General features: G+C 45.5%; 1 protein-coding gene across 2 annotated transcripts in view; it reads right to left on the reverse strand.

Moving 5' to 3' along the window:
• Nucleotides 1–16,897, reverse strand: part of LOC117367141 (putative serine protease K12H4.7) — a 137,493-nt gene that overhangs the window by 54,242 nt on the left and 66,354 nt on the right. For both annotated transcript variants that reach the window (XM_033959449.1, XM_033959450.1), the window contains exon 5: nucleotides 11,341–11,455. In XM_033959449.1, the coding sequence (XP_033815340.1) occupies nucleotides 11,341–11,455 (115 nt within the window). The remainder of the gene's footprint in view (nucleotides 1–11,340; nucleotides 11,456–16,897) is intronic.

Consider the following 16,897-nt stretch of genomic DNA (forward strand, 5'->3'; position numbering starts at 1 on the left):
CGAAGCAGGAATGAGGGCGCCCTACTGTACTGACATCTCAACTCAGTGGCCTTCCGCTCCAAAGCCAAAATCGTCCTATACTTCAGCTTCGACTCCCTGGCCACATAAGCAATAACATCCCCCCGTAAAACCGCCTTAGCCGTCTCCCAATAGAGAATGGGATCATCACAATGCTGCTGATTATTGTGTTGAAAATCACACCAGCGCTGTATCAAAAACTCTTGAAAACGAGTATCCCTATACAGATAACATGGAAACCGCCAGGACCCTCTAGTGATCGGAGAGTCTCCCCAAGTCCACCGAAATCCCACCCAAGCGTGGTCAGATATTTCAATGGGGCCCATATCAACCCCCAATACCCGGGGAAGCAGTTCGCGAGAAATGAGGATAAAATCAATTTGGGAAAGCATCCCGTGCGCCCTGGATAAGTGGGAGTAATCCCTCTCCAAAGGGTGTAGCACCCGCCACACATCAAGCAACCCCAAGGTAGATTCCAATAGCTGACCACCCGTATAAAGTTTGGAGGTCTCTCTGCCCGAAGAAGCAGAGCGATCCATCTTGGGATCCGGTACTTCATTAAAGTCCCCGCCCACCAGCATCGGAACATCTCCAAACTGCAAGAGTTGATTGCGAAGCCCCCGAAAAAACCCAGCCGAAGGATTGTTAGGAGCATAGACATTGCAGAGCAAAAGGGGCCGATTATCGAGCAACACTAGGGCAACGATGTAACACCCACTAGGGTCGCGGAGCACTCTCTGGGTTTGTAGGCGAAGACCCTTACGGATCAAAATAATAACACCTCCCTTTCCCCCAACGGCGGGCGCCTCCAAATGGGAACCCACCCACCAGGTACAGAGCTTGGCATGTTCTGCTGAGGATAAACGGGTCTCCTGTAAAAAGGCAATAGAGGTTTTAGAACGATTCAAACGCTGCAATATTTTGGAGCGCTTAATAGGGGAGTGGATCCCCCCAACATTCCAAGAAGTTAAAGTGTATTCCAGAGCAGTCCACTCAATAGACAAGTAGCACAAGAAGAAAGAACCAGTATAATACCAGAGAAGCGTCCCAGCCACCGCTCCTCCGGCGTCACGCCACCTCCTGCCCCAAGAATCGAGCCATACCCCTGCCACCAAGTCAATCCCAGATCACAGAATCCCCCAACCCAACCCCCCCAAAATTCCACAAAAAGCCCCACCGCAGAATCCCTGAAACTCTTCAAGACCCTCCCCCACCACCCAACTACTCCCCTCCCCACCCCTCTATCCCCCCCTCCACAACCAACCCTCACCCAATCTACACCCAAGACACCCCAAAAAGGGCATCACTTCCAGGAAACCAGGTACACCCTCCCACGGGAACAATGACCAGTAACCCCCGGCCCGCAAACCCCAAAACTCAGAAAATAGCAAAGAACATCCCCCATCAGCCAACCACCCCCAAAACACTCAAACCACCCCTCCCCTCCCCGAACACCACAGCCACAACACCTACCCTCAAGAACACTCACCAAGCTAAGTCCCCAAGGCTCACAGAACCGGATAGGCCAGGAACAGACCCAAACTAACATAGAACAAACAGGTCAACCCCCCCTCCATCCTCACACACACCAACCAGGCAGTCCCTCATGGTGACCCAGAGACCCAACGCAGAGGGAAAAGAGAAAAACCCCCCAGTCCAAACTCAAACTAAAGACCAATCCTCAGAAATGGGTCCCCTCAGTCCACACCAGCTCCCTGCAGCGATTCTTCAGGTATCATCTCCGTCACAAAACGCTGTGCAGCCTCCAAGGTGTCGAAATGATGAGCTCTACCCAGATGTATCAACCTCAGGCGAGCTGGGTATTGCAGAGAAAAAGCAATGTGGCGCTGGATGAGACGGGTGCATAAAGGTGAAAACCTGCGCCGTGCCTGAGAGATCTCCGCCAAGTAGTCCTGGAAGCAAAGAATGGGCCGGGTGTCATACAAGAGCTTCTTACCCTGCCGCAACGCACGCAGAACCTCCATCTTATGATGATAATTCAGGATACGGCAAATGACCACTCGAGGTCGGTCAGCATTCTCTCTCCTCTGCCCCAAGTGATGCGCCCTCTCCACCCGCAAGGGGCCCGAGGAAGATGATAAAGACAAAGACTCAGGCAACCAGCGTTCGAACAGCGCCCCCAGCTCCACGTCCCGCACCGATTCGGGCAGGACAACAAACCGAAGGTTATTACGGCGGGACCTGTTCTCCAGGTCATCCACCTTGGCACGCAATGCAGCCAACGCTGTAGTGTGGGCGGACTGCTCCTGGGCAAGCTGCTGGACGTGATCCTCTGCAGCACTCACCCGCTGTTGAGTCTCCTTGACCGCCGATGTGAGGGAGGCAAATCGCTGATCCAACGTGTCCAGTTTATCTAGTATGCGCTGCAGTTTGTCCCCCAGAGAGCTCTCTAGAGCAGCCTGAACCTCTGCCGTAACTGCAGTCACCCAGGATGAGTGAGGAGCCTCGGCCGATGGGGGTGCCACGTAGTCCGCCATCTTGGCCTCTGGCAACTTACTCCACTCCCGATCTTTTCGGACCACCTTAGTTGCCATGGCGATCCTACCCGAGGCTCCCAAATCTCGCCGCACCACCAAGAAGCTCCCCAGCGCAGTGGAAGGACCGAACCTGAAGACTGTACTGCAGAGGGAGAGCCGCGCCACGGTCCAGTGTGTCGGAGCAGCAGCAGCATGCTGTCTGCGGCGCCACGTGTCCGCCGGGAGTCCCGGGAGTGAAAATGCAGGGCTGCTGTGTATGTGAGTCCCGAGTCGCGCCGCACCACCAGTGTGCTCCCCAGCGCCACGGAAGGCCCGAACCAGAGGGAGAAAAGCAGATTAATTGCCACGCCGCGGTCGGGTATAGCGCCTGTCTACAGCGCCATGTTTCCGCCGGAACCTATCTTTTTTAGTTCTATCACCTTTATTACTCGTAGAATCCCAACGAGGATCCAAAACTAAATTAAAATTTCCTCCCATCAACAATAATCCTTCTTGATTTTTCAAAATAATGCTCAGAACTTCTTCAAAAAATTTCCATTGATTAATATTAGGTGCATACAGATTCATCAAAGTCATCTTCTCCCCATTAAATTCCCCTCCCCATATAATACATCTCCCTCCCTCATCTTTCCATTCATCTTTTATAAAAACTTTCAGTTTTTTTAAATCAAATAATATCCCCACCCCCTGTCTTCGTTTTCTTATTATTATTAGAAGCCCAAATTCGCACCGGATAATCTTTAAATTGAATCATCCTTTCTTCCATTTTTTTGTAAATGTGTTTCTTGGACATAAACATCGTAATTCAACCTTTTCATCTCTTTTAAAAGCAATTGCCGTTTTCATGGTATATTAAGTCCATTCACATTCAAACTTCCTAATCTTATCTTACTTCCATTCATTCTTTCAATAACCTTTTTTATTTTATTCTCTTCATCCTTCCTATCCATACAGATCTTGCAATTTTCCTTTCCAGGTCCTCCTTGACTCCCCAACCCCTCCCCTCTCCACAATCCCTTTCAAATTCCCCTTCCCCCCTCCCACACACCTCCTCACCCCCATTCTTCCCTTCCTCCAGAACTTCGTGTGATTCTCCCACCCACCTCAATATAAATTATCAAAATTCTCCCCCCTTCTTCTCAGCTTTCATACTTCCCAATCACTCTCTCCACAATTATTCCTAATTATATTGAGTGCTTCTTCAAGCTTAATAAGTGAAGAACTTATTATTAAATTTTTTTCATTTAACTGCTTTATAACATAGTCATTAATCATACATCAGTCTATCCATCAAGCAGGGGCCAACGAGCCCTTAGGCTCCTGCCCCAACTCCAGTTGCTTTCTCTTGGATCTCAAAGTAGGTTCCTGCCAGCGATACTTTTCCAATTTTTGTTCCACTGTTGAACCAAAAACCGGCCCAGTCGATTCCATCAGGCCCTGCTTCATAAATAATCCTCTGCCTCAGTCACAGTTATAACTTTCTTATGAGTACCATTAATTGTTATCAATAGGCCAAATGGAAACAGCCATTTATAATACAAATTCTTCTGTTTCAAAACTGTGAGAATTGGGCGAAATTCCCTCCTCTTCTGCAGTATAATAGCCAATAAATCCTGAAATCCTGTGAGCTCTGTCTATTTTTACTGTGGCTTGGGGAATCATTTATACACTCTCAGATGTTAACAAAGGCAAACATTTCCTGTGCTGCTTTCACAACGTCTTTAAAGTCCTTGGTATCAGGGACCCCTCGTATCCACAAATTCTGCCGCCGCGATCTATTCTCCAAATCTTCTATACCAGGGGTGTCCAACCTTTTGGCTTCCCTGGGCTGCATTGGCCAAAAAATTTTTTGCTGGGGCCACACAAATGTGCAAACACTGCAGCAAGACAGGGGAGGGAGCTGGAAGACGGTAAACACCCGGGGGCAGCAGAGGAAAACACAAAATACTTCACGGGGCGTAAGTCGTAGAGCAGACAAATGCACATAACCCTGAGGTCTGCTTTGCACAAGCAATTGCTCTAGGGACCCTTTAGTCATCTAGTAGAAAACAGACTGCTCAGCATAGAGAGGGAGAAAAGTGAAACACTGCATAGATCCTTCGGTAGACATATCTAGCACTGTGCTTTCAGAAATGTGCATAGGAGGAGAAGGTCTACACTGCAAGCACTGTTCTTTTCAAGACTATGGGCTGCTTTTACAAAGCTGTGGTAGTGATTCCCCTGAAGCAAGAGAATTGCTACCGTGACTTTGAAAAAGGGGGTCCTAAGACTGCTAGGGAAATGAATAGCCCATTAGTTTTCTATTGGAGCTCACCCAGTTTTATATGCATCTTTTAGGATGGGATGTGTGGAAGAGTTCCACATTATATAATATTTGGTTTAAATGGTTGAAGTCTATCAATTAGAGCAGGGGTTCTTTTTAGTGCCATTGACCCCTTCTCAGAAAAATGCACTTAAATCCATAAAATAAAATACATAGATGTAAGAATAGCCATACTGGGTCAGACCAATGGTCCATCTATCCCAGTATCCTGTTTCCACAGTAGCCAATCCATGTCACAACTACCTGGCAAAAACCCAAATAGTAGCAATACTCCATGCTACCAATCCCAGGGCAAGCAGTGGCTTCTCCTATGTCTGTCTCAATAGTACACTACGGACTTTTCCTCCAGGAACTTGTCTAAACCATTAAAACAAACTATATTAACCACTGTTACCACATCCTCTGGCAATGCGTTCCGGAGCTTAACTATTCTCTGAATGAAAAAAAATAGTTCTTCCTAATGGTTTTAAAAGCATTTCCCTGTAACTTCATTGAGTGTCTTCTAGTCCTTGTAATTTTTGATGGAGTAAAAAATTGATTTAAATGTATCCATTCTACACCACTCAGGATTTTGTAGACTTCAATCATGTTTCCTCCCCCACTCCGCCCAGCCATCTCTTTTCCAAACTGAAAAGCCCTAACCTCTTAAGTCTTTCCTCATACGAGAGGAGTTCCATCCCCTTTATCATCTTGGTCGCTCTTCTTTGAACCTTTTCTAATTTTACTAAATCTTTTTTGAGATACGGTGACCAGAACTGAACACAATACTCAAGGTGAGGTCACACCATGCAATGATACAAAGGCATTTTGACATTCTAAGTCTTATTTACCATTCTTTTTCTAATAATTCCTAGCATCTTGTTTACTTTTTTTAGCCATTGCTGCATATTGGGTGGAAGGTTTCAACATCTACAATGACATCTAGATCTTTTTCTTGGGCACTGACCCCTTAGATGGACCTTAGCATCTAGCAAGTATGATCTGGGTTATTCTTCCCAATGTACATCACTTGCATTTGTCCACATTAAATTTCATCTGCTATTTGGATGCCCAGAGAAACCAATTATTCTCAAATACACTTATCAAATTATTACAACATAACAAATGTGTTTATCAGTTGCACGCATTTGGACAAAGAGATATGTCGCACAACCAAATGTATTTTGGTTTTACTTTTGTAGGCTATATTAAATTTTAGATGGTGAGATTTATTGAAGTTAAACATTTTCAGCCACTTTGTTGCCTATATTCACTGTTGAATGAAAAGCTAAATTGCAGTTAGAGGTTAAAGTTGTAATCCCCCTTTCCCCCCACCTCCCCATCTAATTCAGTTCATGGAGCCCCTGAAATCTACTCACACAGGTACCAGCTGAGTTAGCTTCCTGTCTCTGAATTCTAATTTACATTTTCAGAACCATTTCAGAAACCCTCAGACGCAACACTCGTTCAGAATATTCATACTGTTTAAACACCGATGACTACATTTTCCTCTCTCATTAAGCAGTGCTATGCCTCCGGGATTTGTGGATACTGGCAAGGCAAGCTAACCAACTATTTCTAAATCTGAATTTGTGACTTCACCGAGACAAAAGCTATAGTGAGTGTCTTTCTCCTCTTTTTTTTTCCACCTCTGCACAGAATTTGGCTAAAAATAACATAGAGAGAAGGTGGTAACAGCTCCCTCTGTGGCTAAGTGGCTACACAAATTATGGTATGTTTGCGAGATGAAGCGTTTGACAGCAGAGAGTAGGACGGCTCAGGGTAAATGTGGCACAATATGGACCTCTTTCCTGCTGAACTATGGGCTCCTTTTACAAAGGTGCGTTAGGGCCTTATCGTGCGGAATAGCACGCGCTAGCGCCTCCTTTTAAGCAGGCGGTAATTTTTCAGCTAGCACGCGCTAATCTTGTGCGTGCGCTAAAAACGCTAGCGCACCTTAGTAAACGGAGCCCTATGTCTAATCTACTTGTTTTTTTTCTCAGAAAATACTGGGGGCTGTCAGTATCTTTCTGTTGGAAATATCTGTAGAGGGAAGCTATGGGAGGGGCAGTGTGGTGGACTCTGACATGAGGTGGGGTTTTATTTGGGGGGTATTTTGCATAGGGAGGGATGAAAATAGATTTAAAAATATAAACCTTAGGGCTCCTGTTACGAAGCCGCGTTAACGGCTTTGTCGCACGTGACTTTTTATCACACGCTAACCCCCGCGCTAGCCGAAAAACTGCCACCTGCTCAAGAGGAGGCGGTAGCGGCTAGCACAGCCGGCAGTTTAGCGTGCGCTATTACACGCGTTAAGCCGCTAACGCAGCTTCATAAAAGGAGCCCTTAAAATATTTAGAAGTTGTTTGACTCTCTCTTAGCTGGATGAGATATTAGATTATAGTTGTTGGATTCTCAGAGAGACAAATCTGTTATTTTAGTAACTGCTTTATCTATGTGAAGTTTTACTGTTTTGTGTTTACTTGTGCACTTGTATTAATGCCAACATTTCCAAACAAATATCTGGAAATAATAATAAAAAATAGCATATAGGGCTCTTTTTACTAAGCTGTGATAGCGTTTATAGCGCGCACTAGACACTAATGCCAGCATTGGGTTTAATGCGTGCTAAAATTCTGCATGCGCTAAAAACGCTATCACAGCTTAGTAAAAGGAACCCATAGTGAATCTTAGAGCTAAGAGTAATATTATATTACACTAGTCTTTAAGCCCGTTACATTAACGGGTGCTAGAATAGATGTGTCTGTCTGTCTGTGTTTCTTTATTTCTCTCTCCTTGGCCGCTGTCTGTATCCTTCTGTCTCCCCCTCCCCCCCGAGCAAAGCTGTCTGCCCCCAGCACCCACCTCCCCCCCAAATGTCTCTCCATGGCCCTCTTCTGTCTTTCCCCCAGAGCAAAGCTGTCTGTCCCCTCTCCCTATCTCTCCATGGCCCCTTCTGTCTCCCCTCAGCACACCCCTCCCCCCAAAGCAGCCCCCTATCCCTCTCCCTGTCTCTCCATGGCCCCTTCTGTCTTCCCCCACAGAGCAAACTGTTTGCCCCAAGCACACCCCTCCCCCCAAAGCAGCCCCCTTTCCCTCTCCTGCTGACTCTTTCTCTGGCCCCCTTTCTCTGTCTGTCTTTCTGTCCCTCTCCCTGGCCCTGTGACTTTCTTTCTTTCTGTCTCCCTCCCTCCTGCTGTCTGTCTATCATTTTTCCCCATTTCCCTGTGCAGCAGCATTTCCATCCCACTTCCCTATGCAACAGCAACAGCATTTCCCTCCTATCCCTCCCCTTTCCTGTGCAGAAGCAGTAGCAGCATTTTCCCCCACTCACCCTTTCCCTTTTCTTACCTTATCTTCCCTGCTCCGTTCAGCCCCTCCCCCTTCTTTGACTGCCGTTGTCGATCCGGCCTGCTCCTGACCCTCCCACTGCCGACAAACCTCGGGACTCCAGCCGCGTAGGCAGCACTTTAAACACGCTGCTTCGTGGCCTTCTACTGGCGATTTCCTCTGCCGCGTCTGTCTCCGATGATGTCATCAGAGATGCAGCAGAGGAAATTGGCAGAGAAGGGCATGAAGCAGCGTGTTTATAGTGCTGCCTATGCTGCTGGAGCCAGGAGGCGACGGAGAGGGCAGGGGGTGCTAGCGGCCGGTAGCAGTGGAGAGCAGGGAAGGGCGCGCATGCCACTTGTCTTGCCTCGCGTGAGGCCAGACTTTAAGCCGCGCATGCGCACTTCCTATGTGTGCTACAGCTCACGGAAAACGGACGCACGCATAGGAAGTGCGCATGCGCGGCTTACCGTTTTATTATATTAGATGATCATGCTCCAAATCTGTTTCCCTAAATTCTCATTAGGTCTTACTCTGTGCAAATGGCTTCCCTCCATTGCACATAAAGATTCTACTAGAGAATTGCACAGGGACGGAAAATCAGACCTGTCCCTTCCAATCACTGCAAGTAGTCTCTTCCATCCCTGCCCGTACCCATAACCTTCAGTAGTTATTTCATGTAATTATGCTATAGGTATACATTAGAGACCTTTTCTCTTCACTACCATATCCAACATTTCTAGATCTTTTGGGTAATTGAAGTATCCATCTATTGCGTTTATTTTTTCTTTTGTAAACCACATAGAACTTAACGGTATTACGGTATAAAAGTGAGTTTTATGTTATGTTCTCCCTTTCTCATCTCTATCTTCCTCCTCTCCACCATCATGTCCAAAAATTCTCCTCCCTCACTGTACAGCATCTCTTTCTCTCTCTTCCCTCCCACCCCATGCTCAATTCCCCCTCTTTCTTCCTTTCCCCATGTATATCTCTCCCTCCCCTTCACCCTATGTCCCGATAGTTTTTCTCTATCCACCCTTACCCCCATCCCCCACCCAGGCAGCATTTCTCATTCCCTCTTTCTCCTCTACTTCCCTTAACAGCCAAATTTCTTCAAGGCCACGGGCAACAGCTCTGACATGCTGCCAATAGCAAATCTGGAAGTCTTCCCTCTGAGGCACTATAATCGAAGGCAAGAGGAATGAATGTGATGAATATGCCCCCGAGATCTGTTTTCATGCAATGAAATCAGGACATGCAAATCAATCTCATGCATATTAGTTATTGAATTCTTGAAAAACCAACTGGGTTCTGATACCTGAGGACCATGGCTGCCCACTCGTTTTGTTGTGATCACATAAACAGTAACCCCCCCCCCCAAAAAAAAACAACACTTTACATGTTGGGATTGATATTTAAAGCGATTTAACTGCCAGAAATGGCTCCTGGCTGGTTTAGGCACTGCTGATTCTATAAATGGTGCCTAGGGCATGATTGACAACCATGCTCAATGGTGCCTAGGAGTTAGGCACTGTTTATAGAATCAAAGCCTAACTATTTAGTGGAGGAATGCCCCCTGTCAGCCCCCTTGACATGCCCCTTCTCCAAAAAATACTTTTTAGTGCTCAGAGTGCGCTAATTTAGCAGTTACCACAGGACACCTGAGTGTATCCCATGGTATGCCATTTTAAGTTGCATTAGGCACGCACTAGCACACAGGTGTCAAACTCAAGGCCGAAGGGCCAAATCTAGCCTGCCTGGTTGTTTTATGCAGCCCGCGGTCCGATGCCCCCAGTTTTACCTTGTGGCCAAGCTCCCTCCCCCTCACAGCTGTAATGTGCAAGGAGCAGGAGCAGCTCCTCGCGCGTCCCACACCTCATCCAGAAGCATTCCCTCTGACATTGCATCATCAGAGAGAAGGCTTCCAGTTCAGGTGCTGGACGCAAGAGGAGCCGCTACATGCGGCTCCGTGCACACTACGGCTGTGAGGAGGAGGGAGCCGGCCACAAGATGACACCGGGGGGCATCGGACCGTGGACCACATAAAACAGCTAGGATGGAGCCGGCCAGAAGGTTAGACACCCGCCGGAGGGAGGCACAGCATGGAGGGAGACAACAAAGGTAAGGGGAATGGTTTTATTTTCAAGTTAGTGTTTGAATTGTGTCAAATTTTGAGCATTTTAATCTGCTATCTTTTGCACTGCTCAGGAAGAAATACATTTGTTTCTTTTTCTCTGGGGGTTGTACTGCATGCAGAATCTTGAATCTTAGGGCGATTTTTTTTTTTTTAAATATATTAGTATTCTTAGTTTTTGGTCCCGTATTTGCATAGGGGTTATCTGAGAGAGAACAGCCCCAGCGACAGGTTAAAAACACTGGGGCTGTTCTCTCTGGAGAAGAGGAGACTTAGAGGGGACATGATAGAAATCTTCAAAATCCTAAAGGGCATAGAGAAAGTGAATAAGAACAGATTCTTCAAACTGTGGGGAGCCTCAAGCACTAGGGGTCACTCGGAGAAATTGAAAGGGGACAGGTTTAGTACAAATGCCAGGAAGTTCTTTTTTACTCAGAGGGTGGTGGACACATGGAACAAGCTTCCGGAGGAGGTGATAAGCCAGAACTCTTTACAGGGGTTCAAGGAAGGTTTGGATAGGTTCCTGGAGGAAAAGGGGATAGAGGGGTACAGATAGAACTTGAGGTAGGTTATAGAAGTGGTCAGGAACCACTTCACGGGTCGCGGACCTGATGGGCCGCCGCGGGAGCGGACCGCTGGGCAGGATGGACCTCTGGTCTGACCCAGTGGAGGCAAATTCTTATGTTCTTAATGAATGTTGAGACGCATACAATGTGTTTTGTGTAGTTTAATTATGTGGTTAACAATTACCATTATGTGTTAATAAGATTATATTATGTGTGTATATATGAAAAATGAATTATTATGAGGGCGGGGTCTGGGGTTGAGATTGGGCGGGGTCTGGGGTTGAGATTGGGCGGGGACTGGCCCATGACTTAGCCTATGTTTTGGATTTTGGCCCTTTAATGTGATTGAGTTTGACACCCCTTGACACCCCTGCACTAGCGCCCAAAGCAGCTTAATAAAAAGGGGCCTCTTGATTAATTTCTCCAGTTTTTCTCAGATTTTTTCTTCACCCGCTGTATTAGTCTCTCTGTATTTCTTTTGTGCTCGCCTACCTCAAAGGCCCTGTTGTCACTGTTGTACTGAACCACATCCATGAAGTTACCAGCTAGAGTTTCCAAGACATAGGCGGAATCCATTTCTGAGTTGATCTGGAGCATTTCACACAACCTAAGTAATCAGAAGAATAGTGTGCTTTAATTGTACATGCTCGTTCCATTTCAGATAATTACACGCGAGTACTGCTGATCTAGCTTAATTACATAATGGAACAATCTACCAAATGAGATTTGGTATGTCTCTGTTTTGATCATAAACTTAATTGGATTCATTATATAAAATTGCAATGTTAAATATTTATTTGCATAGAACTTTAATTACTGCATAACTGCAATAGCAAACTCAAAATAGGAAAACGGGCAGGTTATTTTAGTTTAATGGGGTGGGGGTGGGGGGCAGTTGGGATGATTTGAACAATATATGAAAACCGATGCATATGACTAGGCGCGTATGACTTCTTCAAAGAACTAGGCGTGACATACCACAACGTATAAAGAACTACACACTTTCCTATATAGGTACCTATGTACTAAATCTTTGCTACATTGAGCATATCCAAAGAGCACATGGGCTAAATATAGCAGTGTCTACTAAGACCTTACTATGAGGTCAAGGTGGTGTTGGCCTTTTAATGCAGGGGTGGGCAACCATGGCACTCAAGGACTAAAATCCATTCAGATTTTCAAGATTTCCAATGAATATGCCCGAGATCTGTTTTGATGCAATGAAATCAGGGCATGTAAATCAATCTCATGCATATTTGTTATTGAATTCTTGAAAAACCAACTGGGTTGCGATACCCGAGTACCATGGCTGCCCACCCCTGTTTTGTTGTGATCACATATACAGTAAAAAAAAAAAAACCCCACACAAAAAAACCCCACTTTACATGTTGGGATTGATTTTTAAAGTGATTTAGGGCTCCTTTTATCAAGATGCGGTAGGGGTTTAACGCGCGGAATCCTGCGCGTTCAACTGCCTGCTGCGCTAGCCGCTAACGCCTCCATTGACGAGGCATTAGTTTTTTTGGCTTGCCGCGGGGGCTAGCGTGTGATGAAATGTCCGACGCGCTAACCCCCGTAGCGTGCCTTGATAAAAGGAGCCCTTGACTGCCAGAAATGGCTCCTGGCTATTTTAAATCACTTAGGCTGATATTCCGCGGCACGTAAAATAGCGCTGCTGAATATTACTACAAACTTGTCTGAAGGCTGGATTGACACTGACCTCCCTTTCACAAAACCATAGCGTGGTTTTTTTAGCGCTGGCTGCGGCGGTAACAGCTCCAATGCTCATAGAATTCCTATGAGTGTCAGAGCTGTTACTGCCATGGCTGGTGCTAAAAACCACACTACGGTTTTATAAAAGGGGAGGGGTTATATAGTTAAGTACCGATATTCACCCCCATATTCTATAAAAAAAAAAGTGCTAAAAATGCATAAATAATTTTGGTCATATCCTTAATTTGCATATGATTGAAGATATGATCGAAGTCTACAAAATCCTGAGTGGAGTAGAACGGGTACAAGTGGATCGATTTTTCGCTCTGTCAAAAATGACAAAGACTAGTGGGACACTCGATGAAGTTACAGGGAAATACTTTTAAAACCAATTTTTTTTTCCAGAGAATAATTAAGCTCTGGAATGCGTTGCCAGAGTATGCGGTAAAAGTGGATAGCGTAGCTGGTTTTAAGGAAGATTTGGACAAGTTCCTGGAGGAAAAGTCCATAGTCTGTTATTGAGAAAGACATGGGAGAAGCCACTGCTTGCCCTGTATCGGTAGCATGGAATATTGCTACTCCTTGGGTTTTGGCTAGGTACTAGTGACCTGGATTGGTCACTGTGAGAATGGGCTTCTGGGCTTGATGGACCATTGGTCTCACCCAGTAAGGCTATTCTTATGTTCTTATTCTTAATTGAATAACAAATCAATTAGCACCAGTAATTGTTTTTTTTAGTAAGCAATTATTGGTGCTAATTAAAATCAATTATATGTTATGTGTATAAATTTAAGCGTGGAATCTGCACCTAAATTTTATACACGAATCAAAAAGGGGGCATGAGCGTGGGCAGGTCATGGCCGACTCAGAGGCGTTACTTTAAGTTACATGTATAATTATAGAATAAGGGCATCCATGTCCAAATTTAGGCACAAGCATGTGCACCTCATTTTCCTTAGTATAAATGGCTTGGCCTATATTTAATCACGGTTCCCAGGCATTAGCTCTAGTCTATAAACCATACCTAACTTTAAGTGCAATTTATAAGATAGCGCTTTTTTGGTGCCGAATTTGGGCATCATAAATAGAATTTATTCCTCAGCGTTTAACCAGCTAAGCTGAGTGTCCATATTGGACCACATAAAACACACTTATCATTATATGATGTCACTCAGGTGGTTAAGTTCTGAATATCGCACTTAACGATATAAGAGATAGCTGGCTGCATAAACTTGGATATTCAGTGACAGTGCTTGGACGTGGCCTGGTACTGAATATCTGGGAATAATACTGGTGGTGGCTAAAAAAGTGTGCACTGCACTGACTGATTTTACTCTGCTTTTTTCTTTATGAATTATCTCTTTTTGATTTTTGTCAGCCATCAAAAACTGTTGATGCTTCTCAGGACCATAGTCAGGCTGTACCTGTATGTATAACAAGTAGACCCCTTTGATTGTACTCCAGAAAGGTGATCTCTTCCCCTGTATTCCTACCCACTAGATCAGGGGTGTCCAACCTTGGCCCTTGCCAGGTCAGGTCTTCAGGATTTCCCCCAATGAATACACAAATTCATTGGGGAAAATCCTGAAATCCCGAATGGATTGTGGCCCTCGAGGACCAAGGTTGGATAACCCTACACTAGATGAAGCAGGTGACCACTTGACTCCTTAAAATTCCCCTTGATCATGGCACACCATTGTGAAGGATACTTTGAATTTGAATTTTACTTTGTTTTTTCTGTTAGCAATTATCCTTTTTGATTGAAAGCCTCAGATCATTTTCCCCCTAACAAGTACTATCCAAAAACTTTTTGATGATATGAAAGATTGCTTCTCCAAAATTTATAACTGGGTGTCAAGAAAAAGAGCACACAATATAAAATTTGCAGTTTTTTTTCTACTTTAGTGCCCAGGTCTCGTATATATGCTGGACAAGACCATGTGTTGGCGAAGGGTCTGCTTCAGAGGTAAATGAATACCAATGGGAGTAATATTCCAAACTGGTAAAAATCATCTCTCTGACCTTTTCATGTCTTACTACATGGCCATATTGGGTGTGAATGTATAAAATCTCTGGAGCACGGAGGTCTTTTGCAGGAGGAGTTTCCTCAGTATTGGATCTGTGGATTCTTTTTGAAGGAACAGCCTACTCCAACTCAAATAATGAGGACATCTCTATTCCCTCCCTGCTTGTGCTCTAGGCCCTTCTTCCCTCCCCTTCAGTAGCTCTACAAAGAGCCAGAGGTCAGTCATCAGCTGTAACTGACCATAAAAAGACCAACTTTTCTGGTGATTTCACTTCCTCAAAGCATTTAACTCTGAAATGTGTACCAAAGCTATGGCACTGAATTGTAGACTAGCCAGCATTCAGGTCACTTATGTAAAGTGGTGTTATAAGAGCTTCTTTGAAAGTAATCTTACGACATTCCTTCCCTAGGTCCATAGGAAGCCCATAGCTTCTGCAGCAAAGCCAGATTCAGTCAAGAGCTCCCCTATTGCCACTCCAAAACAATACCAATTCAGAATGCTAAGTAGGCCAACTCAATTCCAAATGCTTAATATTCAACACCTTTTGTCTTTCAAAGGACTATGATCAACATTCTCTGAGTTTGTAAAAGGCTGAACCAAAATCTCAGCAGAAGTATGTGACATGTGAGACAAAGGCATGCTTTAATTAAAACATGCAGCACAGCTTTTTCCCAGTTAAATGAAAAGAGATCATTCATTGGAAGGGAAACAGGGCACTGAGTCAGGGCAAATGATTTTTTCCTGGTTCCACAGCTTCTGATTAATGTCATCAAGAAGGACCTGGAAGCAACTTAACTTTCTTTTTGAAGAGTTGGAATGCCAGGCTCAAGATGGCTTAAACAAAATACACAGAAAATAGAAACTAGCTCCCACAAATGAATTTAAATAACAATACTAGCAACTGGTGATACAAAGACATTGTGCACCACAACGATAGTGAAAGAAGAGCAACTACATATCTGCTCAGTTTGCTTATGTTTATATTGAAAAAGGAATTTCAATGATTGTAATATAGTTTGTCTCTAAAGCTTTTGGCTGTGTTGCAAGTTACAAAATACTGCTGTGAAGTTGATTTTAAGGGAGCTGTGGATGGGGGGGAGGGGGGGAGAAAAAAAGCTACCCTTTTTTTTATTCACTTGCCTTGGTTTCCTCTACAAGACAGAGTAATTTTTTTTAAATTGCTCCTGCTTACATGGATTTAAATGTCCTATGGCGGGGCCTTAGGTGCCTGGGCCAAAACGGCCCTAGGATCCTGTGGATTGGGCAGGGGAGGGGGCGGGCCTGATTCATTTGGACAGTACAAAGACCCGTCCGGCCAACTTGCGGGTAAGCCCGAGGAGGGGCTCCGGGGTCCGGGAGGGGTTGTCTGGCAGAAGGGGTCGGGTACCCTCCTGCCGGCGATCTTCAGGGGTAGGGGCCTACCGGCAGGAAGGATTGAGCACCTTCCTGCCAGTGATTGTGGGTTCTGTGGGCAGGAGGGGTTGGGCACCCTCCTGCCACGATCGTCGGGGGAGGGAGAGGGGATACTGGCAGCCCAAGCCGCAATTAAGTATAGTGGCCGCGTCTACTTACCATGTAGGCTAGCATTTTGCCTTAGGCAAGTTTAGGTGAGCTTGCGGGCCTCCTTAGGCTCCCGGAGGCGTCTTCAATATAGGCGACCTGCCTGGGGAGCATTTTTTTTTTTTTAGAAAACTTGCCTCCTGATTGGCTGATTAGACAGCTGTAGGACGCCTACAGCTGCCTACAATTGGGAAGCACTTTGCAGAATCGGGGCCTAAGAATACTGCAATTGACTAATATCTACAAACTGAGATTTCCAACTCCAAAAGATCTTTGCATATAGAAAACACATAAGGGGAAAGGGACTTATACCGCCTTTTTGTGGCTTTGGCATTTCAAAGCTTACATTCAAAGCCATGGACACTAGATACGATGGAAGTAGGACTTTCCCAGGGTCACAAGGAGTAGCACCGGGATTTCATCTCACAACCTCTGGGTGGAGAGGCAGCAGCTCAACCATAAGGTCAAGCCAAATGGTCAAGGCAATCAGGGCCTTAAGCTCCTCCCTCAGTATCCTGGATACAGAGGGAGGTGCCTAAGGCCTAATTGACTCAGACGCCTAAGACTCCTCCACTTGGGAAGGGGCTTAGGTGACTGAACCAATCAGGGCCTTTGGCCCCTCCCCATGCAACACATGATACACCAGGAGGGGAAGGCCCATCATTTAGGACTGGTAACCCCAAGCAGGAGCCTCAGTGTGGGCTTCCTACTTCCAACTTTTAAAAAAGATACGGGGAGGTTTGGGAGGG

The sequence above is a fragment of the Geotrypetes seraphini genome, chromosome 9 (genome assembly GCF_902459505.1).
Source record: "Geotrypetes seraphini chromosome 9, aGeoSer1.1, whole genome shotgun sequence".
In the NCBI taxonomy this organism is placed as follows: Eukaryota; Metazoa; Chordata; class Amphibia; order Gymnophiona; family Dermophiidae; genus Geotrypetes; species Geotrypetes seraphini.